The sequence below is a fragment of the Microcaecilia unicolor genome, chromosome 7 (assembly GCF_901765095.1).
Source record: "Microcaecilia unicolor chromosome 7, aMicUni1.1, whole genome shotgun sequence".
Lineage (NCBI taxonomy): Eukaryota > Metazoa > Chordata > Amphibia > Gymnophiona > Siphonopidae > Microcaecilia > Microcaecilia unicolor.
This window is the reverse complement of record NC_044037.1, coordinates 164995431-165018545: the sequence shown is the minus strand read 5'-3', so window position 1 is coordinate 165018545 and position 23115 is coordinate 164995431. Positions and strand designations below refer to the sequence as shown.

The window sequence follows — 23115 nt, the reverse complement described above, 5'->3', positions numbered from 1 at the left end:
AGACAGTGTATGAGATCGAGAGACTGAGAGTGACTGTGTGACACATAGAGAGTGAATGTGATACAGTGAGACACAGAGTGTGTGAGAGACAGTGTGTGAGAGAGAGAAAGACACTGTGAGAGAGTGTGTGTGTGACAGAGATACCTCCCCCCTCCCTCTCTGGTCTCAGGACCCCCTCCCCCCTCTCCCTTTTCCCCCCCTCTCAGGTCTCAGGACCCCCTCCCAATGTCTCCCGTTTCTTTCTGCATCCTTCCATCCAGTGTCTCCTTTTTTTTCCCGTACCCTTCCATCCAGCTTCTTCCCTCTTTCTCTCCCCATCCTTCCACCCATCTACCCTCTCTCCTGATCTTTCCATCTAATGTCTCTCTCCCCCTCCTTCTATCCAGTGTCTCTCTACCCTTTTCTGTCCATTGTCCCTTCTCTCTCCACATACTTCCAGTCTCTCCCCATCCTTCCATCCGTCTAACCCCCTTTTCCGATTCTTCCATCCCGTCTCTCTCTCTCTCTCTATCCCCTTCTTTCCCTCCAGGCCCGCCCACCCAACACAGACCTGCCAAGTCTCCCACGAAACACGCAGCGCCAGCTCCCATTTCCGGCCACTGCTGCTTCTCCTGTTGAGCAGCAGCGGCCGCTACAAAAACAAAAACAGCTGTTTTTAAAAAGCAAGCGCGACACCTGGGGTTCTTCTCCAGGGGCAGTGACATGAGAGGCGAGAGGAGCAGCTGAAGAGCCGACAGCCAATGCCTGATGGCTGCCTGCGATGCCGCACTTGCTTTTTAAAAACAGCTGTTTTTGTAGCGGCCACTGCTGCTCAACAGGAGAAGCAGCAGTGGCCGGAAATGGGAGCTGGCGCCGCGTGTTTCGCGGGAGACTTGGCAGGTCTGTGTTGGGTGACTGGGCCTGGCCGGTAACCTTGGGGGGGGGGGTGGAGGGGGGGAGTAGTGGCTGCAGCGACCTCATGGGGGGTGGAGGGGGGAGCGGTGGCGACCTTGGGGGGGGGTGGAGGGGTGATGACCTTAGGGGAGGGGCGTGGCGGCAGGGGCGGCGCCTCGTGCTGCTGTTCAGTGCTGCGTGTGATGTCAGCCTGATCTATGGAGCCTAGCAGACTAACTCAGGAAAAAGCCACGGACACAGGCAGCAAGACCATAGAACGTTGGAGGTGAGAATTATTATATAGGATATCCACATAAATAAAACATAAGTACGTAAGTATTGCCATACTGGGAAAGACCAATGGTCCATCAAGCCCAGCATCCTGTTTCCAACAGTGGCCAATCCAGGTCACAAATACCTAGCAAGATCCCAAAAAAGTACAAAATATTTTATACTACTTATCCCAGAAATAGTGGATTTTCCCCAAGTCCATTTAATAATGGTCTATGGACTTTTCCTTTAGGAAGCCGTCCAAATCTTTTTTAAACTCCGCTAAACTAACTGCCTTTACCACATTCAATGGCAACAAATTCCAGAGTTTAATTACACGTTGAGTGAAGAAAATGTTTCTCCGATTCGTTTTAAATTTACTACATTGTAGCTTCATCGCATGCCCCCTAGTCCTAGTATTTTTGGAAAGCGAAAACCGGCGCTTCACATCTACCCATTCAACTCCACTCATTATTTTATAGACCTCTATCATATCTCCCCTCAGCTGCCTTTTCTCCAAGCTGAAGAGCCCTAGCCGCTTTAGCCTTTCCTCATAGGGAAGTCGTCCCATCCCCTTTATCATTTTCATTGCCCTTCTCTGCACCTTTTCTAATCCATTATACATACCAATCCATACATTTAACTAATATATTTTGGAAGAGAGTTGCAGGCAATGGTGTTGAATGGGTTGGACTGTTGTAACATCATTTATTTTGGGATGTCAGTTCCTTGTCTTCAATCACTTCTAATTGTTCAGAATTCAGTGATGAAGCTATTATTTTGCCTGTCATGGTTTGAATATATTATTCCGTATTTGAAGCTATTATGGTGGCTGCCTGTTGGTTATCATGTAAAGTTTAAACTGCTGTTACTGGTTCATTGTGCGCTTTATCAAGAGTGCTGTTTTTATTTGGAAAATACTGTTTGTACCATCATGACCATTGCAGTCAATAGGATGTGATTATTTTTTAAACATGTACATTGCTTCAATAGCCAAATCTTTACATAAAAATGCAGATACTACTGTGCAGAGCAAGGATTCCCCAGCCAGTCAAGTTTTTAGGATATCTACAATTAAGATTCATGAGATAGATTTACATACAATGGAAAGGGTGCATGAAAATCTCTGTTATGCATATTCATTGTGGATAACTTAAAAAGCTGACTGGTTGGATGTGCCCAAGGACTGGGTTGAGAACAGAGAGACTGGTGGAAAGTTAATCAAATACACTGTTCATGCAGAAGAACTCCAATATTTGTATTAGAACAGTATGTCACAGAAAACTATTAAAGAGAGATACTTAAGACCCTCCATCCCTTTAATGTAACCCATGAAAACAATAGCAAGTACCATATTTGCAAAGAACATGGAGCAGTAAGATGAAAAAGATATTAATGAGTTCCATGACCACAGAAGATATGTGTGGTCAAAAATAGCAATATGCAGTCTAACTGTGATTATTTTACAAATACTATTTTTATTTTCAGAATGGCAGATATACTAGCTGGCAGTATGACTCCAGAGGGCTGAGTGGTTATATATTCTACAGTAATGGTTTTCAACCCGGTTCTCAAGGACTATCTAGCCAGACGTGTTTTCAGGATATCCACAATGAATATGTATGAGAGAGAGATTTGCATACTAAGAAGGCAGTGCAAGCAAATCTATCTCATGCATATTCACTGTGGATATCCTGAAAACCCGAATAGCCAGATGGTTCCTGACGACAGGGTTGAAAACCACTGTTCTACAGCATACACCATCCCAAGTTTTCACCTTGCTGAAGGGATGTTTTCCAGAAGCGATGTCCTTGAGGATCTGTGGGGAATCTCCAAGGTGATCGTAGGTGTAAGTCAGATCCACCTTACTTCCCACCATAGCCACCTGTAAGTCATTGTGAAGCCAGCTGGAAACACAATGAGACAGAAGCAAACTCATAATAAATCCGAAAAGAGCTTTATGTCTAAGGCGCACTCTGATCACAAAAACAGAGCTTGGAACACAGGAAGCACAACTTTCTGATGTCATCCAAAATTAACAAACACCCTGGCACACTCTTGATGGCTTTAAAGCTCAGGAGGAACACAACTCTGGAATTCTGTTTTTCAATTTCACTGTTTTATAAATGGTGATTTCAACTAGAAAACTGAGCAGATATGACCTGAAGTCACAACAATGTAGAACAGAGAGACCAACAGTAAATTTAATGATCCTTCTGCTGTTAAAATAACTAGTCAAAATGAACAGTAAAATTCTCACCAGCAAATAGACAGGTTTACAGAAAGATAAACAAAAATTGGCTGAGGTGAAGTACATAAGTATTGCCATACTGGAAAAGACCAAAGGTCCATCAAGCCCAGCATCCTGTTTCCAACAGTGGCCAATCCAGGTCACAAATATCCGGCAAGATCCCCAAAATGTACAAAACATTTTATACTGCTTATCCCAGAAATAGTGGATTTTCCCCAAGTCCATTTAATAATGGTCTATGGACTTTCCCTTTAGGAAGCCGTCCAAACCTCTTTTAAATTCCGCTAAGCTAACCGCCTTTACCACATTCTCTAGCAACGAATTCCAGAGTTTAATTACACGTTGAGTGAAGAAAAAGTTTCTCCAATTCGTTTTAAATGTACTACATTGTAGCTTCATCGCATGCCCCCTAGTCCTAAGTGTAATTTTTATATTGGAGAAATTACTATTATAGTGACTTCTAGAGCAACAAATTAAGAAAGCAAACCTCTTTCGAATCCTAGCATTGAAGAGAGGTGCTTCGAAGCGGGGGTTAGTGCCAACCAGAAGCAGCACATCTGCCTCTTCCACACCAGCAATTCGGGAGTTCAGCAGATAGTTCGAACGCAGATCTGTGCTGTAACAAGACAAACAACAGCATCACATGAAAAGCTCTGGGAGGGAGAAAAGAAGGCTGATATTTATGGTACACAAATGAAACTTCCATTCCACAACTGAAGTCATGGGCTTGCAAGCAGAGAGGTGAAGACGCCTGCCTGACTTGACACGTGTGTGTGTGTGTGTGTTCTTACCCTGCTCCAGAAGTGGGGAACAGTTCTTCTGTACACAGAATATCTGAGTTTTGTCTGTTCAGCAGATCTTTCAGCGCTATCAGTGCTTCTGCATCCACCAGCCCTCCAGCAATAGCAGCTACATCTTTGCCCTGGACACTCTGTAGCTGCAAGTTGAAAAAGAGAAGTAACAAGGGACCAGTGGAGAGCAACTGCTGCTTTCTGGAACCTTAAATTAGTAAAACTGTGACAAGATCATGAAGCCATTTAAGTAAAATAATGCATATGTTTGTGTGTTGTACACAGAAATTGCATTAGGCGTTCCTACAGAACTAATGGAGTCTTCTTTCTGGAATGTGCATGCATCCCAACATGGATCCAGATGAAAACAATGATATCGGACTTCTCGACCCTGCAGCCATTCAGGACACCAAATAGCCATGCTAAAAGCAGGGGGGGGGGAGAGAAGAGGGATATGCATTCATTTTGGAAAAGAAAAAAAAAAAACCCGAAACAAAATAGCTTGTTTTGTTTCAAAATAAAAAAATTTCACCAAAATTCAGATTTTTTTTTCATTTTCATTAACAATGCATACTAATTTCCAAAATAACACACACACAAATACATAAGAATTTAAAATTTGTCAAACAAAACCAAATTCAAAATTTGGGCAAAAATATTATGGCCAAAGACAAGATAGGGAAAGTCTTTTGGGTTGCGCATTCTTGTTACATAAGTCTGACTTTGGACGTTTTGTGGAAAACATCCAAAAATCTAACACAGCCATTTTCAAATCTGAAAAACATCTATTTTCTTTGAAAATGGCCATTTCTTAGACATTTTCTAGAAGTTTAGTGCTTAATGTGTCTTTTTAGACCATTAAAAAAAAAATGTCCAAGTGAAAAACGCACAAAATCGAGCCATTGGGAAATAGGATGAGCCAGCATTCTTAACACACTGCCACACAGATACCCAGCAAAGCAGTGGGGCACCCTAGGGGGTGCTGCAGTGGACTTCACATAAAAGGTCCCAGGTACACATCATACAATTGCCCCCTTATATTGTATGGTGAGCCCACCAAAAACCTACTGTACACCACTAAAATATCCCTTATGACTGAAGGTGTCACCTACAAGTGGGTGGGAGGGGTCACTGACCACTGGAGAGTAAAGGGGTCATGTTTAACCCATTAGTGCCCAACAATCCCATATGGGATTTTGGAACATAGGGCACTAATGGGTTAATCCCTCCAGTGGTCATTTAGTGCACCTTTTTGTGACTTAGTCACTATTAAAACAGGTCAAGCCAAAAATGTCCATGTTTTAGCCTTGGACGTTTTTGCTTTGTTCCATTATGGCAGAAAAATGTCCAAGTGTTAGGAATGCCCAAATCCCGTCTTCAACATGCCCCCTTATGATTTGGATGCACTGCAGATGAACTGCATAGAAAAATGTCTACAAATCTGTTTCAAAAATAGCAATTTGGACGTTTTTGCAAAAAAAAAAAAACATTCACCTGCCACTTTGGGACTTTTTTTTGAATGTTTTTCTCTTTCGTAAATGAGCCCCACAGACTCCCTTGCTGATTGTGATGTGAAAAGAAATCTTGAGAGACTAATCCTCCAGTGCTGCTTTCTGGCCACAAGAGGGCACTGCACAGCATCCTCTTGGGGGAATTCTGCACAAAAGTTTTGAACATTCTGAGAAGTTCCGAGATAAGAGGACATTTCTCTGGTAAGTGAACACTATTTTGCTTTGTGCTTTGGGAACTTAAAGATTGGGGTTTAAAGGAGGAATTGTAGGTTAGTGTTAGGCAAAATAAAAATATAAAAAGCTATTTTATCAACTAATCTCCATGGGCTTTTCCACTTAGTTTTAAAAACTTTGTACCACAGCATTAACAGATAGAATCTAGCAGGCACAGAAGGATCTAGTATACATAGGAAATCAAACACGTTAGCGTTTAACTTTAAAAAAGGAGATTTGATAAAATGAGAACGGTGAAAAAAAAAACAGAGGAGCGGCTGCGAGGCGTGGATGCTGTTCAAAAACACCATCCTGGAAGCCCAGGCCAAATATATTCTGCGTATTAAGAAAGGAGGATGGAAGACCAAACGACAGCCGGTGTGGTTAAAAAGTGAGGTGAAAGAAGCTATTAGAGCTAAAACAAAATCCTTCAGAAAATGGAAGGAACCGACTGAAAATAATAAGAAACAGCATAAGGAATGTCAAGTCAAATGCAAAGCGCTGATAAGGAAGGCTAAGAGGGACTTCGAAAAAAAGATTGCGATGGAGGCAAAAACACATAGTAAAATTTTTTTTTAGGTATATTAAAAGCAGGAAGCCGGAAAAAGAATCAGTTGGACCGCTAGATGACCGAGGAGTAAAAGGGGCGATCAGGGAAGACAAAGCCGTAGCGGAGAGATAAAATGAATTCTTTGCTTCGGTCTTCACTGAGGAAGATATGGGTGGGATACCGGTGCCAGAAATGGTATTTGAAGCTGACAAGTCAGAGAAACTTAATGAATTCTCTGTAAACCTGGAGGATGTAATGGGGCAGTTCTACAAACTGAAGAGTAGCAAATCTCCTGGACCGGATGGTATTCATCCCAGAGTACTGATAGAACTGAAAAATGAGCTTGCAGAGCTATTGTTAGTAATATGTCGTTTATCCTTAAAATCGAGCGTGGTACCGGAAGATTGGAGGGTGGCCAATGTAACTCCGATTTTTTAAAAAGGTTCCAGAGGAGATCCTGGAAATTATAGACCGGTGAGTCTGACGTCGGTGCCGGGCAAAATGGTAGAGACTATTATTAAGAACAAAATTACAGAGTATATTCAAAAGCATGCATTAATGAGACAAAGTCGACATGGATTTAGTGAAGGGAAATCTTGCCTCACCAATCTACTACATTTCTTTAAAGGGGTGAACAAACGTGGATAAAGGTGAGTCGGTTGGATACCATGCAGGAGTGAAGACGCTGAGAAGTGGAGCGCCAGCACTTGCCCTTCAACTTATTCCCTAATAAAGGTTGGAAAAGTATTTGTATTTAGCGGCTTTAGAACCTTGGGGCAGTGTGCTGTATCGGTGAACTGCTCGAGAAGGCTAGGATGGCAGCTAAAACACAGAAAAAAGAAAAGTACAGAAGACCCTTGATCCCAAAATGGCAGATGGGCAGACTTCGCCCTGCTCTAGTGTATGCTCTGCATGAACAGCTGAGATCACCGCGGTGATGGAAGCGACACTGAATAAGAAATTCCAAGCCTTATTTGACAGAGCATGAAAGACTGGATGGTTTCCACCTGGATTTTGACCACATGCAACAGAGAATAAGCGACATAGAAGACCGCATGACGGAGGCTGCTGAACCGGCGGGGGCCTTGCAGAAAAAGTTAATAGAATTGGAGTTAAAGTTAGACGACCTGGAAAATTGCTCCCGTCGCAACAATTTAAGACTCATTGGCCTACCTGAGCAGATAAAAGATTCAGAGATGGTGAGTTTTCTCGAGCATTGGATTCCTCAGTCGCTGCAGCTAAACAACTTGCATGGCCTGTTAAGAGTGGAGAGGGTGCATCGGGTTGGCCCGAGGAGACAGGGCTCGGCTAGGCCGTGAGCGGTGATTTTGAAATTCTGCACTATGGTTATAAACAAGCTGTCCTGCAAGCACTGCGTTCTGGTCTCACTCTCTGTCATGAGGGGCAGAAAATCCTTTGGTTTCAAGATTATTCTGCATGGGTCGCAGCAGCGAGAAGAGCGTTCGCGCCCATTTGTGCAGGTTTATTTGACCGAAAAATTAAGTTTGCTTTAGTCTATCCGGCTAAGTTGAAAGTAAATCACAAGGGATCAGAAAAGACCTTCGATGCAGTAGCTTCTGCACAAGGACTAGGGGCATGCAGTGAAGCTACAATGTAGTAAATTTAAAACGAATCGGAGAAAATATTTCTTCGCTCAACGTGTAATTAAACTCTGGAATTCGTTGCCAGAGAATGTGGTAAAGGCAGTTAGCTTAGCGGAGTTTAAAAAAGGTTTGGACAGCTTCCTAAAGGGAAAGTCCATAGACCATTTTTAAATGGACTTGGGGAAAATCCACTATTTCTGGGAAAAGCAGTATAAAATGTTTTGTACTTTTTTGGATTATTGCCAGGTATTTGTGACCTGGATTGGCCACTTTTGGAAACAGGATGCTGGGCTTGATGGACCTTTGGTCTTTCCCAGTATGGCAATACTTATGTACTTATGGCTGACACCAGGAAAGGCTGGGGCGCCGGCTCCGAGACAGGTTGCAGAATTGATGGGGCCTAGATGGGAGCTGGGTCCTGGCTGCCTGGAGACAGGCATATTGGCAACTCCTGGATAGATGGGGAGCAATCCTCCCAGCGCCGCTTCTTGGGTGCCGAATCCCTCAATGCCCCTGAGCTCCCGGCACCATGCATTGAGGATGACTGACGCCGATGCTTCTTGGCCTTCACCCGAAGCTCATCGTCGAGACTCATTGGTGCAGACGAGGACGATGTCGTATCCTCACATCGCCTCGGGGTCAGGTCCGAAGCTGGCCGGTCCCAGGGGCCCTGGTCCAGCAGCTGGCATCAAGACAGATGGAGACCCACTCGACGCACCACTGCTCCCAGTGTCAATGGGTCTCGAAGCAGCCATAGGGACCGATGCTCCCGATGAAGTCTTCGACGTTGATGCTGACATCGAAGACTCTGATCTGGCTCCAAATATTCTCTCGTATTGAGCCCCTCTGGCAACCTGAATCCACTTCTTCATCTGAAGACAAAGAACACAGCTGGCAGGGCTATAGTCAGGCCCTAAGCACTGAATACACCATGAATGGGTATCTCTGCCAGAGATCATACAATTACACCGGGAACAGTGCTTAAAGCCACTGGGAACTTTAGTGGACATGGAAGGGAAAACTTCTGAAACGAAATCAAAAGATGTGATGGTGCCTGAAAAAAAGGCAAGGCACCATAGAAAAATTCACAGGAAAGACCCGACCGGAGAGTAGGCCTAAACACGGCCTAAGATGCAGAAAATAAAGGAAACCTAAAAACGGGCAAAAATTAACTAAAAATGTATGAAAAAGGGAAAAAAGGGAGAAAAGCGAAAAATGCTCAAAAAGAAGCCGAAAAGGCACCAAAAAGAAGCTCTTCCAAACTGGGTGTGAAGAGAAACCACAGACGCAGTCCTCTCTTCACCGTGGTAGAAAAAGAACTGCAGTAACCATGCCCTCATGGCAGGCGGGAAGATACCTGGAAGATACCTGCGTATGCACGGTGGAGCGCGGCTTGCGCTCCACAAAGTTCTTAAGGCTTGTTACAAAGCCCAGACCAGGCAACACAGTGCCACTTTACCCACTTATGGATACCCGGTCAAAAAAGCCCTTACAAAAAAGCCCCCACACAAAGGCTCCCTGACATAACAGCCACTGTCAAAACGGCCTGCCTACAATATAGCCTCTGACAAATTAGCCTCCCGACAAAACGGCCTGACCAGGCTGCTCAGAATATGGCCGACAAAGTAACCCGAACAGTACCAAACAGGGGGAGAACTTACTTTGCCGCAAACTGCAAGAGGATCTGCCCAAATTTACTTGTACAGGATCCCTGTATTCGAGGAGAACTGATCACCAGCCGACCCCAAAGTCTTATGTCTGGCTTGTCTCGGCCACATCCCGTCTATGTGGTAACAGAAAGTAGCAGTAGAAATAAGAGTTCTGGGTTTGGCTGGTGATAAGGTTTCCTCAAATACAGGAAGTCTGCTGAAGTCTTTGCTTTGAGCTAAAGGTTTTAATACTAATTTTATAGGTAATAATGATAAAACTAGTTTTATGTTAAGAGTTCCAACACAGTCTATTTGGGTAAATGCCTTTGTTAAAATAAACAGACTGTGTTGGAACTCTTAAGTAATGCTAGTTTTATTACTATTACCTACAATACCGACAAGCTCATTATCTGTAGCCACAGTTGTCTGAGGAAATAAAACCTTAGAACAGTGATGGGCAACCTTTTGAGCTTGATGTGTCAAAATTCGCCAAAAAACCGAGCATAACTCGGGTGGTGTGTCACTTCGAGAAAAAAAACATAATTTCGCGATATTTATAGTTTAAATAACAAAAATGTATAATTGTAATATATAACTGTATTTAATAAACCAAAACCTAATTATTTAACTTACCTGCTTAGTGACTTCTTTGTTCATCTGTCAGTCGGTTTCTTTTGTTGGTCTTGATATTATTTAACTTGTGTGGGGTGCCGTGAACTAAGACAAGTGAGGGGGAGGGGGAATTCTTTAACTAATCTGCCTATTAGTGACTTTTTTGTTGCTGAATTTCATTGGCTAAATCTTCAATTGAAGGTTGGTATTTTGTACACTTCAAGCCCAAGCAAGCGCTACTAACTTCATCTTTCAATCTGTTTCTTTTGTTGGTTTTGATATTATTTAATGCTGAGAATAAGGTTTCACAAAAGTACGTAGAGGGAAAAATTGTGAGTAAAGCCATTGCTATATTTTTCAGGGTGCTAAAAGTGTCTGGTAATCGGATCCAGGCACTCCAAATTTCCTGGTAACTCAGACATTCTCTTAATAATTGCATCTTTATTCTGCATATCGTGAAATAGAACTGGTGCACATCTTAGGTGAGTTTCTTTAATAAATCCTCCCTCACTGAGTGCTTTTCCATGCTGAGCTATGGAGTGAGCAATGCTCAAACTTGCAGATGTTAAATTTGTAGAACCTTTTACAAATGTAAGGATGGAATTAGATTGGCTCTTATAAAAGTGTAGCTGCCTGGAAATGTATTCCTTCCTTTCATCCTCACTTTTTTTGAAGAGCTGGGAATGATTAGTTTCAAAATGTCTATTTATATTCCACGTTCTGCTTACTACCGTTTCAGTACATAGAACGCAAAATGATCTGCCATTTTTTTCTATAATGCCATACATCTCGGTCCATGTCTCTTGAAAGGGTCGGCTACTGCTACTACCACTTCCTTTACTTAACCTTGGTTTTTTATTTTTTGGGTTCTCCATCAGGGGGGGTAGTGACAGAAGATAGAATTATAGATAGCCTGTTAGCCCTGCAGGCAATTAGGGGTTAACTAGCCTAACTGACCACCTTATGTAAATTAAGATGGCTGCCGCTATTTCTAATGGCGGGAAACGGCACCCATAGCACATGCCCTCGCCTCTCCCAGCCTCCCCCTCACCTATCTCAGTAATGATGGTCAATTAGAAATCCACGACACCCCAGAACAGTAGATTGGATGATGGTTGCTGTGGTTATGTGGTTGCTGGTAATGGCGATCACAGGGCCCTCAGAGATGCGTCCCCCATGGCATTCCGCTGCTCTCTGCTCCGCCGGCCGGAAGTGAGGTCAAACGGCCTTGCAGGAGCCGGGGCAGAGGGAGCAGCAGGGAGGGAACGAGCGGAGGACTCGGAGGGAGCCAATAGGAGCGCACACGGGTAAACATGCACCGGGGGGGGGGGGGGTTATTTCGCCGGGGGGGGGGGGGGAGGTCGCGCTGCACCTTGGGGGGGGGGGCGCATCGGCGATCCGCCCGGGTGTCAGCAAGGAACGCCGCTGCTTCTCTGTATGCGGCCACGTGTCATCGAAAATGGCTACGCGTGTCATAGGTTCGCCATCAGGGCCTTAGAAAGTGATCTAAGCATTGTGGTTGCTTATGTGAGCAATAAGGCTTACATTTTCACTAGTGTAATTAAATATCAGAACTGTATTTCTCATGATATCATCTTTAATACAGTAATATGCAATGCATAATGTTAAAATGTGGTTCTTTCCTCAATTTCCTCGCTACTGATTTCCCTCACATTTGTTGGAGTCGATTGTGTTTTCCTGGTGTGTTCATACATCGCTTTGGCTTTATAGATCAAGGTAACTGATAAGCTTAAAAAAAATTAATAGATGCTAATTTGTAGGTTAACACATGTTAAGTTGATTTGGCATGCACTACATTTAAGGAGCATTAAAAAAAAACCCCAGAATGCGCACTAATAAATACACATCTGTGGTACACCCCAATCTGTGAACCTATTCAACCAGAAGCCTTGGTTTAATCTGATTGCCTACCATTCCACTACCAGTCTTCAAATTGGCATACTATAAAATATGTATTCCTATTAAAAACAGTACTATAATGATAAACAAACAATTTAAAACAATTGTATTATAACTCAATCATAATAATTGAATCCCAACAAACTCCAAAATAAACACATTTTGTTCCTAATAATCTTACCTTCCCAAACAGGATACGGTTGGTAAGACTATGAAAATGATGACAATATTGTTTGTTTGTTTTTAACTAGGATGTTGATAGAAGAATAGTTCCCATAAACAGTAGAACAGATCATGAACACCAGTTGGTAGACATAGAATTTTGTTTATTTATATTTGCTTTATACAATGCAATGCTGGTAGAAGCCTATATCAGTGAAGATTTCACTTGTAGTTTATCATCTTTTTTGTGATGTGTTATTTTTTTCACAGGGGCTATTTTGTCAAGGGTTATTTTGTGGGTGGGGCCATTTTGTCTAGGGCTATTTTGTTCTGGACAATTCAAATAGTATAGAAATCTCGACAATCTAAATTCCCTCCAAATATTAATATCTAACAATCAGGAGAATATAAGCATATCTATATAAATAATTCTCACCTCCAAAGTTCTGTGAAGCACTGAATCTACTGTTCCTAGGGTAGGCTGTCACGAACACTCACCCTCCTAGGCTGTCACCAACACTCATCCTTCACTCATAGACCCGCCCTCAGCCACGCCCCTTCCGGACATAATTCACAACCCCAACGTTCTAATGAAGCCACATCCTAATCTCCAACTTCTGTCATGGTGTAGATCGCAGTTGCACCATGACTATGCCCCGCCCTCGCGTCAAACGTCATGACGTCGAGGGTGGAGTCACGGAGGACCAAAAAAGTATTTTTAAAAAACCGCCAACGGCGCAACAACAGTACACATCCGGTGACGTCAGCATGTTGCTATGGAAAAAGACGCGACCTGTCAAACACGAGCCACAAACGAAATCAAACCGCATCAAGGTGTTCCGCAAGCAGCCCGAAACAGCAAACCCGCCGAAAAAGCACCCCACCTAACGCCTCACTCATTGAGGAAGGCTGAGTGATCAAAAACAAAAAACAAAAAAAAAACACCAGCTGACGCGAAGGGAAGGGAGAGGAGGACAGCGACGAAAAACAAAGAAGGTCGCCCACCAAGCCACACCCCCCCCTAACGACTCACTCACTGAGACAGGCTGAGTGATAGAAAAAAAAAAACGCTGAAGCAAACGGAAGGGAGAGGAGCACAGCCAGGAGAAACAAAGAAGGTAAGGCTGAAAACAAACTGTGTCTCACACAGCTATAGACCGATGCAGCCTCAGAGTTTGCAAACGCTGCCTCCACCTCTGATACTCTCACACACACCAACAGAGAAATACACTGATGCAGCCTCAGTTAGCAAACCCTGCCCCCACCTTCCACCATCAACCCTCTCACTCACATACACACTGATGCACGATCCCAGTTCCCCCCTTCGCACCCCGACCCCCCCTATAACCCCCCGCGCACCCCTCCCCCTGTCAATCTCTAAACACAAGAAGCGCTAAGCTGCTGTAAAAAACAAAACAGACACACATCTGACTTGGCTCACAATGAGCCCCAACACATGAGGTGAGCCAAAACGAGATACCAGTTCCCCCCCTTCGCCCCCCATCCCCCCGTGCCCCCTCCCCCTGTCAATCTCAAACACACACACAGGACATGGATACAACATGGCCACTCCCAGTTCCCCCCTTCGCCTCCCGGCCCCCTACAACCCCCCCCCCCCCCCCCCACCCCCGGTCAATCTCACACACACAGGACATGGATACAACATCGCCTCTCACTCTCTCTCTCTGTATCAGACAGCCTGTCACACACACACAGTGATGAAGGATCCCAGTTCCCCCCCTCACCCCCCTCCCCCTGTCAATCTCACACAAAACCAAAATATAATAAAATAACAAACAAAACATAAAATGATGTTAGACATAATACGTCAATTATTCATTAGCATCACAATACATTTATCCTAACAATTCTTTACAAAACATTAATGGCAGAAGGTCATTACCTTGCTAGCGACCGTTTCATTTCAGTCAGAAACGGGCCTTTTTTCCTAGTCATATATAATTCATATATTTTTATTCATATTCAAAATATTCAAAAGTGTATATAATAAACCTATTTTATAAATACACATCGCAAATCACACATAAAAATTGAATACTAAACCCCCATTCATACTCACACACACATTACCTATCTTTAAAATTCTCTAATCATGGAAAGACCAATAATTAGAACAAGCAAATAGTCTATCAAATCCTCACGTGGAAGTTCATCATCAGGTTCAAACCCGAAATATTTCAGCAGCATTCAGCATTCAGTATTCCACATCCAGCTGGCTGCTCTATTTCCACTTCTTATTTTATTTTATCCACGGAGCACAGACTACAGTTCAAACAATTATAATCCAATAGTCAATCCGTCATAATTCTTCTCTAATACTCCATCTCGAAGTCCTTATTGTCTTATAAGATTTTCAAATTTTCAAATGGGCTTCAATTTACTTTACTTTTCATTTCCAGCTCTCATTTTCAGCTCAACACAAACACTTTGTCTCGCGCAATTGGCGTACCAATCATGTGTTTCGCTCGCTAGGCGTCTTCAGGAGCTGTTATTCACAAGCAAATTTTCTCTACAGCATGCCATCGCCAGGAATCAGTCGGTCAGACCAACCATATATTGAATCACCTCAACCGGAATATTTTGAATATGAATAAAACTATGTGACTTATATATGATATGCTTATATTCTCCTGATTTTTAGCTATTTTGTTCTGGGCCATTTTGTTAGCGGCTGATTTGTCAAGGGCTATTTTGTTACAAGGCTGTTTTCTCGGGTCTTTTTTGTTGGGGCTATTTTGTCAGGGCTATTATGTCAGGGTGCCCCACTTGTGAGAACTAATGGCCTGCTTGTCCTCGAAGAAGTAAAGATACTCAGGTGAGGAAAGAGAAAAACAGAGAAGTTATGCCAAGAAAGTCATTCCAGGGTCATTCACAAGTGAACCATTTCGTGATTTTTACACAGGTGTAAACATATGTCTTTGCTATCAATGTCTTACCACACCAGCCACACGTGTCAGTACATCCTCCCAAGAGGTGTGGACCAGCTGTCCTTCCTCATTTTTCACCATGGGCTGGGTCAGTCTCTGCCGTTTCAGTCCATCATAGGCAAACCTAGACATACAGAAAGACAAACAGTGACAGCAAACATAGCCAACTCAGTGACAAGTGCTGTGCTCTGCAATAATAGAACAAATAGGAGTGATGAATGGAAAGGAATAAAGCCTATAAGTTTTATTTCTCAGATCTCCTATCCCACAAATGCTTTAGGCTGTGGGTTGGCCCAGTGCTGCAATGGCAATTCTGTGCTCCTATTACGTGGATGACCTGAGTATGATTCCCAGGCCAACCTTTTCTTCATCCAGGTCAGCTCGGGGTTGAGATGTTGTGGAGGCAGTATCCATAGACCCTGGTGGACATAATCCCAGTTCCTCACACAATGGTGACCAGAAGCAGGTTCTATGTCTGTCACTGATGACCGAACTGAGTTGGAAGGAGAATATAGAACAAAGGGAAAACCCTGGAGAGTTGTGAATGAAGGCTCCTGACACTGTAGCATTTCCAGTTAAGCTATGAGCAAAAGGAAATTGCTAGACCATAATTTGCACATATGGTTCCATGTACAGCCGCTTTCAATATTATTATTCCCAAATACTGGTGCATGACTTTTAGGTGCCATATGGGTGCTGGACTTTTGGGGGCCCAAACGACAGCATCTAAAAGTCCTCTTCGTACTCCTCCCCACACTGACCTCCAGTGCAAGGTGTGCGTCATTGAAGCAGAAGGGAGATCATGGCTGCCCCAGGCAGTGCCTGTAGGGAGGATGGAACAGGCCCCTCAGCTGCACTGCTCCTTTATGGAGGCGTGTTCCGTTCTCCCTTCAGCCACCTCCTGGAGCATCTATGATCCCCCTTCTGCTCCAAGGATGTGCACCTTCATCTGGAAGAAGTACACAGAGGATTTTTAGAAGCTACCATGTGGGTACACAAAAGTTCAGCGCCCATGTGCATAGGTTCCCAAACAGAGGAAACTAAACAGAAGTGACCAAAAGTTCTGCTTCATTCAAATATTCACAATGTTTCAGGGTCACCAAAGAATGGTTAAACAATCTTATATATGCACAGAAAAGGAGATAACTACATATAGAATCAAGAAACTTTTTTTTTAAACTTTAAAAATTAGGGGTACCTACAGTCCCTGCGATCTGGGAACGGGAGGCTGTTGGCCAAAGAGTTCTGTTGGGTGCAGAGAGGAGTAGCCCAGCTGAGTGAAGCGCTGGTGTTATCAGGGCACCCAGAACACACTTAACTGTACTTCTGCCTGTGGCGTGGCTGCAGGGTATGACCAAAGGGGGAATGCTAGGCCCCTTGGGAGCCCCATGGAGCAATACTGTATGGGCCCCTTCCCATGAGGCTTCTTCTACAGTGAGAACTATTTGGTTTTTGTTTTTCTTACTTGTACTTGACTGCTATGCTGGTTCAGGCCTCCAGTCTCAACAGGGCTCCATGGACAAGCATTTAATTCCTCAGACTCAGCTGAGGTCTGTTGACCTGGCCTCGTCTATGGATCAAGCGTCGCGTAGCTCTCCTGAAAGGACCCCCTCCCCCCATGCCAGCTCACTCCGGACTAGCAATCACTCCCTCTGGTGAAGCTGGACTTGGGAAGGTTGTAGTGGATAGTTTACCCTTACTCGACCTTCCTGGGGATCATAGTATTGGACTGCCTAAACCTGTGGTACTTTTACAAACTAACACAGATGAAATGAAATTGCCATCTCAGGATACTACCCTCAAAGACATCTGGACTGTGGTAACATGAATAGAATTCAGATTAGGTGGTACGGTTAGTACATACGCATTGCCATGCTGGGACAGACCAAGGGTCAATCGAGCCCAGCACCCTGTCACCGACAGCGGCCAAAAGAATAAGCAATTTGTCCCACCCATCCTAGAAATACTGTATTCCCTCGTCCATTCAATAACATTCTATGGCTTTTCCTCCAGGAAGCCGTCCAACCCTTTTTTGAAGTCCGCTAAGTTAACCGCCTTAACCACCTTTTCCGGCAGCGAATTCCAGAGTTTAACTACGCGTTGAGTGAAGAAAAATTTTCTCTGGAGAGTTACTAAGTTAGAGAATATTAATAAGTGTTTGCTACAATTTGATCAGAGGCTCCAGAAAGTGGACCCTCAAATTGCAACTCTTCAGGCGGCTGGCTCTACTGCAATTAAGGACAGTTTCTCAATCCTTAATGGTTTAAAGAGACTGGAGAATTTGCATAGGGACAAAAACCTCAGAGTTTTGAATTTTCCTGTTACAAGATTGCTTTCACCAGAAATATTTTGTTTTCTAAGGGGTCCTTTTACAAAGGCGCACTAAAAAATAGTTTGTGGTAGTGTAGCGTGGGTTTTAGGCGCACACTGATCCATTTTTCAGCACACCTTTTTAACATTTTTGCTAAAAATGGATGTGCGGCAAAATGAAAATTGCTGCACATCCATTTTGGGTCTGAGACCTTATCGCCAGCCATTTACCTAGCAATAAAGACTTACGCGGTAACCAGGCAGTAATGACCTACGTGTGCCAAATGACACTTGGCACGCGTCCATTACACGTGCCCGAAAATAAAAAATACTTTTCAGATGCGCGTATCAGACGTGCAAAAAATGAAATTACCGCAAGAGCCATGCGGTAGTCAGGCAGTAACTCCACTTTGGTGTGTGTTGGGAACGCGTAGATACTTACGCAGCTTAGTAAAAGGGCCCCTAAACACCTTAAAGAAATATTGCTTCTAAAGGATGATGTAAATATTTCACAATGTTATTATCTTCCTACAAAAACTTGAGTGGTTAATTCGGTTGAAAGAGCTTTAGATTCCTTAGAGAGTAGTCAGTTTAATTTAACAGATTGTTTTGAAAATCTACTGATGATATATCAACAAAGGCTACTCTCTTGGTTACTTCTTCTGTTGAAAAGGATAAAAAATATGGTTTTAAAGGCTTATTTAAAAAAAAAAAAAAAAAAAGACCTTGCCTTTTGTGGTCAAAAAGTTCAACTGTTTCCTGATGTGGCACGAGCCACACAGCTCAGGAGAAAGTTATTTGTACAACTGAAACAGAAATTTACTCAGTTGGGGAGGACCTTTCTCCTAAGGTTCCCCTGTAAATATAATCTCCTGGCAAGGGAAATGGTAAACAGGTTACGATTTCTCTGACACATGGGGTTTTCAATGGGTCAACTGAATTGTTTGGATTAATAATCATGCATTTATTTTACTTTTGTGTATTTTCCTTTGACTTTCTCCAGGTGCCTAAGTGATGTGGGCTAATTTTTCCTAATTTCTTTAAAAATACCCTTTGTTGTATTTTTTGGCAGGATATTATTTCCTGTTAATAGGAATAGTTTATTTTTTATGTTCTTTATGTAATGCAATAAAATTTTCAATTTAAAAAAAAAATCAAAAACAAAACCATTAAAAATTACACTGAGAGCTTTGTATTTTTGGAACGTTTCCCCAAACACTGACAGAACCAAAAGATAATAGAAGACTTGTGTAACTCTGACTACAGGATATGTCTGCAGCACTGATGTAACTCACAATAAAGTAGGAATCTGCAACACTGAAAGATTGAAATATAAGAGATGTATCAGCTATACTTGCAGCTCTGAAAGAGAGGAGGCTGCTGTACCTCTGTGAAACATAACACTTCTGGAGCCATGAAAAATAAGAGATATCCACCACTGTAGTGGAGAAAAGACTGCTGAAGCTTTAAAATAAAGCAGAAGTCTGAAACTCAGAATAGAAGAATGTCTGGGGTTCCCAACCGAAGCAGAAGGATTAATATACCCGAGGTCTGAAACTCAGCAACTTCAATCACTATAACAAAGACAGGAATTGACTGCCATAGTAAACTCAGCTTGAAAATCACTACAGTACTACCCTGTGAAACTTTGCTACACTGAAGTATCTCCAAGTTTACTTCCTTTTTTCTTTTCTTTATTTATGGCATTTCTATCCCACATTAGCCCAAATGGAACTCAAGTTCAATGTGGCTCACAATAGAAACTTAAAAGAAAAACAAATTAATTAGAGTTACATTTAAAGAATACATCATAAAAATACTATATAGAAAGTGACAGGAGCAAATTCAGTGGGGCATCGGGAAGAAGTGAAATGTAAGGAACTAAATATTCAACACTGAGTTCTAACATTGCTGAAGATTGAGCTAAAAAAGTAAGTTTTCAATAAATTACGAAATAACCCATAATCACTAGTAAATCTAATTTGTAGGAAGGTAATTCCAGATTTTGGTGCACTGATAAGAAAAGTTAGCACTGTGGATTGTTTTGTAAAATACATTTCTGAAACGTGGGAAATGTAAAATGAGATATTTTCTGGATGGCACGGAAGCACTGCATGGAGGTAAATCAATTAGTTCATTCATATAGGACGTTGACATATCAAATAAAATTTGATGGACCAATACACATAGCTTGAACGAAATTCTGCTCATTATAGGTAACCAGTGTAGATTATGAAGGAGTGGGATAGCTTTAAAAAAGCGTGGTGATTTACAAATTAGACAGACAAACATGTTTTGAACAGTTTGTAGTTTTTTTAAGAAGGTCGCATTTAATTCCAGCATAGATGGAATTACGATAGTCGATTTTTGTTAGAACAAGAGACTGGGTTAAGGTAAGGAAGACTGGTCTTGTGAAAAATCATCGCAATCTCTTTAGTTTCCAAAGCATATAGAAGGAACTAGAGACAACATTCGAGTCTTGAATTTCTAAGGATAAAAACTGATCAATTGCAACCCCTAAGATTTTCATTGAGGATACAAAAGGATAGGTTATATTATCAATTGTAAAATCTTTGAGCATAGTCGGCTGATAAGGATTTGTTATTAATAAAAATTTAGTCTTCTCAGTATTAAGTTTAAATTTAAAATTAGAAGCCCAGGATTCAGTTAATGTGATACCTAATCTGATTTTGTTAATCTGTACAGCGCTGCATAACCCTAGTAGCGCTCTAGAAATGTTAAGTAGTAGTAGTAGTAGTAGTAGTATGGATGGGCAGACAGATCAGATGCCTCTCAGACTGGGCTCGCTGTTATACCTCACCAATGGAAAGTGTCAGAATGTTGATGAAATATTTAATTTGCAATTTTGAGATTAGTACTACAGAGAACACCTGGAGCTGAACTGTGTCAGAGACCAAGGGGAGAATTGCAATTGTTCCCCACAGTTACAAGGCACTCACATCCTCCTGTTGCTAACAGGGCAGTGAACAAACAAAAACAGCTGGAGACCAAGGAACTGTGAAATTCCCAAGAGCTGAAAGACTCCACACACCTTTCAGAAAGAGTTAGCCAAAGAAACACAAGAGCAGGGCCACCGAGAGACTGAGCCGGGCCGGGCCCCGCCGCCGCACCCCCCCCCCCCGCATTGAAATCACAGCGCCTCTCACCTCCGTGTGAAAGCGCTACAGGCAGCAGGGCAGCAGATCGCTTCCCTTCGGGCCTCCTTCCCTTCCTGTGTCCCGCCCTCGTGGAAGTTACGTCAGACGAGGGCAGGACACAGGGAGGACAGGAGGCCCGAAGGGAGGCAATCTGCTGCCCTGCTGCCTGCAGCATTTCCACACGGAGGTGAGAGGCACTGTGATTTCAATGCAGGGGGTCCGGCCCGGTGGCAGACGGTTGACGATGGAGGGTGGGTGGGACTGCGGAGCCGGGCCCCCCTTGGAGGCCCGGGCCCGGGGAATTTAGTCCCCCTTGCCCCCCCCCTCTCGGCGGCCCTGCACAGGAGACAAAGAGTACTTGAAGGAAACTATCGGTCTCTGAAGCTAACTCCAAGCTTCCAACAACGTAAATATGGCATAACTGAAGCGCCAAAAAGATAACTGCAGGAATGCCAAAGAAACAGCAGGGAAACCACAAACGCCATCCGACCAGGCAAAGAAAGACAACCAGATAGAGGTACCTGATGAACAAGTAACAGAAGCTTACCTCAAACCCCTGTCTTATTTTTGTCTTTTTTTTTAAGAGAAAACGTGAAGGGGAGAAGGAACTGGGCACCATCAAGCCTCACCCCGGCTCCAGGTAATCTGCAGGACAAGTTGCCTCTCCACACTCTGAACAGACAAAGAGGTAAGGATGGCAAGGGGGTTAGGGACCAAACACCACCAGGTATCACCTTAGCTCCAGGAAAGCTCAGCATAATGAAAAAGGAGCCTCTTCCCACCAGCTGGACTCTGCTCAACTGACACCCTGGAAGTCCACTGGGTCAAAAGGTTGCTAATAAGCCCCACATGAGACCTGTGCAAACCATCCACTATCCACTGGAAACAAAAATACTGAGCATTCTGGGGCTGCACAGTGCCCTTAAAAGGCAAATAACACAGAATTACTTTCTTTTTATGCCTCCATCTGCTGGTGGGCATGCACAACAATCCATTGTTCTGGACTGGTCTGGGAGGGACGCAAAGAAAACTTCGTTCACAAAACAAAATAGTATAAGAAGACCTGTTAAGGAGGGAGTAGGGGACACCAGCTCAGAATGGCTCATCCTAAATAAAATGCTTTAAAACTATATATAGCAAGTTACATCAAAGAAATGACAGGACAAAGCGTAGGATGCATTCTTGAAACTCTGCCTTAATGACATCAGCTAAGCAGTCCAGCAACATCACCAGCAGAAAGAACACATCCTGTGCTTTCCACTCTGTTTTCACTTTGCAGTAATCAAATGTGAAAAACTCAAGGTTTAGCTAGTAAGCTGATCTGATATAAGGTAGAAGTCATAAGAAAGCAACATGGAGGCAGCCAGTTTCATCTGTTCAGAAATTCTCCATGGTGCGACCGCACCTCTAAAACTGTGCGCAATTCTGGTTACCGCATCTCAAAAAAGATATAGTGCTATTAGAAAAGGTGCAGAGATAGAAAAGGAGAGAGACTGAAAGGGCTCACCACCTTCCACCTGCTGGAGACTGATAATACCGAGTCTAGTTACAGTTGGGCAGGACTCTAATTGGCGCTCTCTCTCTAGAGTCAGAGATTTTCAGTCTCCACCTGCTGGAATGAGTGCACAAGCATCAGCTGCATTCTGGGCCGGTCCAGAGGGACACTAAGGAATTAGAAAAGGAAGAGAGAAGAACGATGAAAATGATAAAGGGGGTGGGAAGACTTCCCTATCAGGAAAGGCTAAAGCGGATAGGGCTCTTCAGCTTGGAGAAGAGACAGCTGAGGGGAGATAAGATAGAGGTCTATAAAATAATGAGTGGAATGGAATGGGTGGATGTGAATATCTTGTTTACTCTTTCCAAAAGTACTAGGACTAGGGGGCATGCAATGAAGCTAATACGTAGTAAATTTAAAACAAATTGGAGAAAATATTTCTTTACTCAACATGTAATTAAATTCTGGAATTCGTTGCCAGAGAATGTAATGTAGTGAAAGCAGTTAGCTTAGCAGGATTTTTAAAAGTTTGGATAATTTCCTAAAATAAAGTCCGTAAGCCATTAAGATGGACTTGGGGAAAATCCACTGCTTATTTCTAGGATAAGCAGCATTAAATCTATTTTACTATTTTGGGATCTTGTCAGGTACTTGTAACCTGAATTGGCCACTGTTGGAAACAGGATACTGGGCTTGATGGAGCTTCAGTCTGTCCCAGTACAGCAACACTTATATTCTTATCCATGCAATGATGGTAAAAGTCCATCTGCCTTTTGGCAAAATGAAGACTCAACCAAT

General features: G+C 43.1%; 1 protein-coding gene across 4 annotated transcripts in view; it reads right to left on the bottom strand.

Moving 5' to 3' along the window:
- NDUFS1 (NADH:ubiquinone oxidoreductase core subunit S1) overlaps positions 1-23115 on the bottom strand; it is a 104184-nt gene that overhangs the window by 15141 nt on the left and 65928 nt on the right. For all 4 annotated transcript variants that reach the window (XM_030210695.1, XM_030210693.1, XM_030210694.1 and 1 more), the window contains exons 10-13: positions 15364-15478; positions 4186-4331; positions 3882-4010; positions 2921-3050 (exon numbers count right to left, since the gene is read on the bottom strand). In XM_030210695.1, the coding sequence (XP_030066555.1) occupies positions 2921-3050; positions 3882-4010; positions 4186-4331; positions 15364-15478 (520 nt within the window). The remainder of the gene's footprint in view (positions 1-2920; positions 3051-3881; positions 4011-4185; positions 4332-15363; positions 15479-23115) is intronic.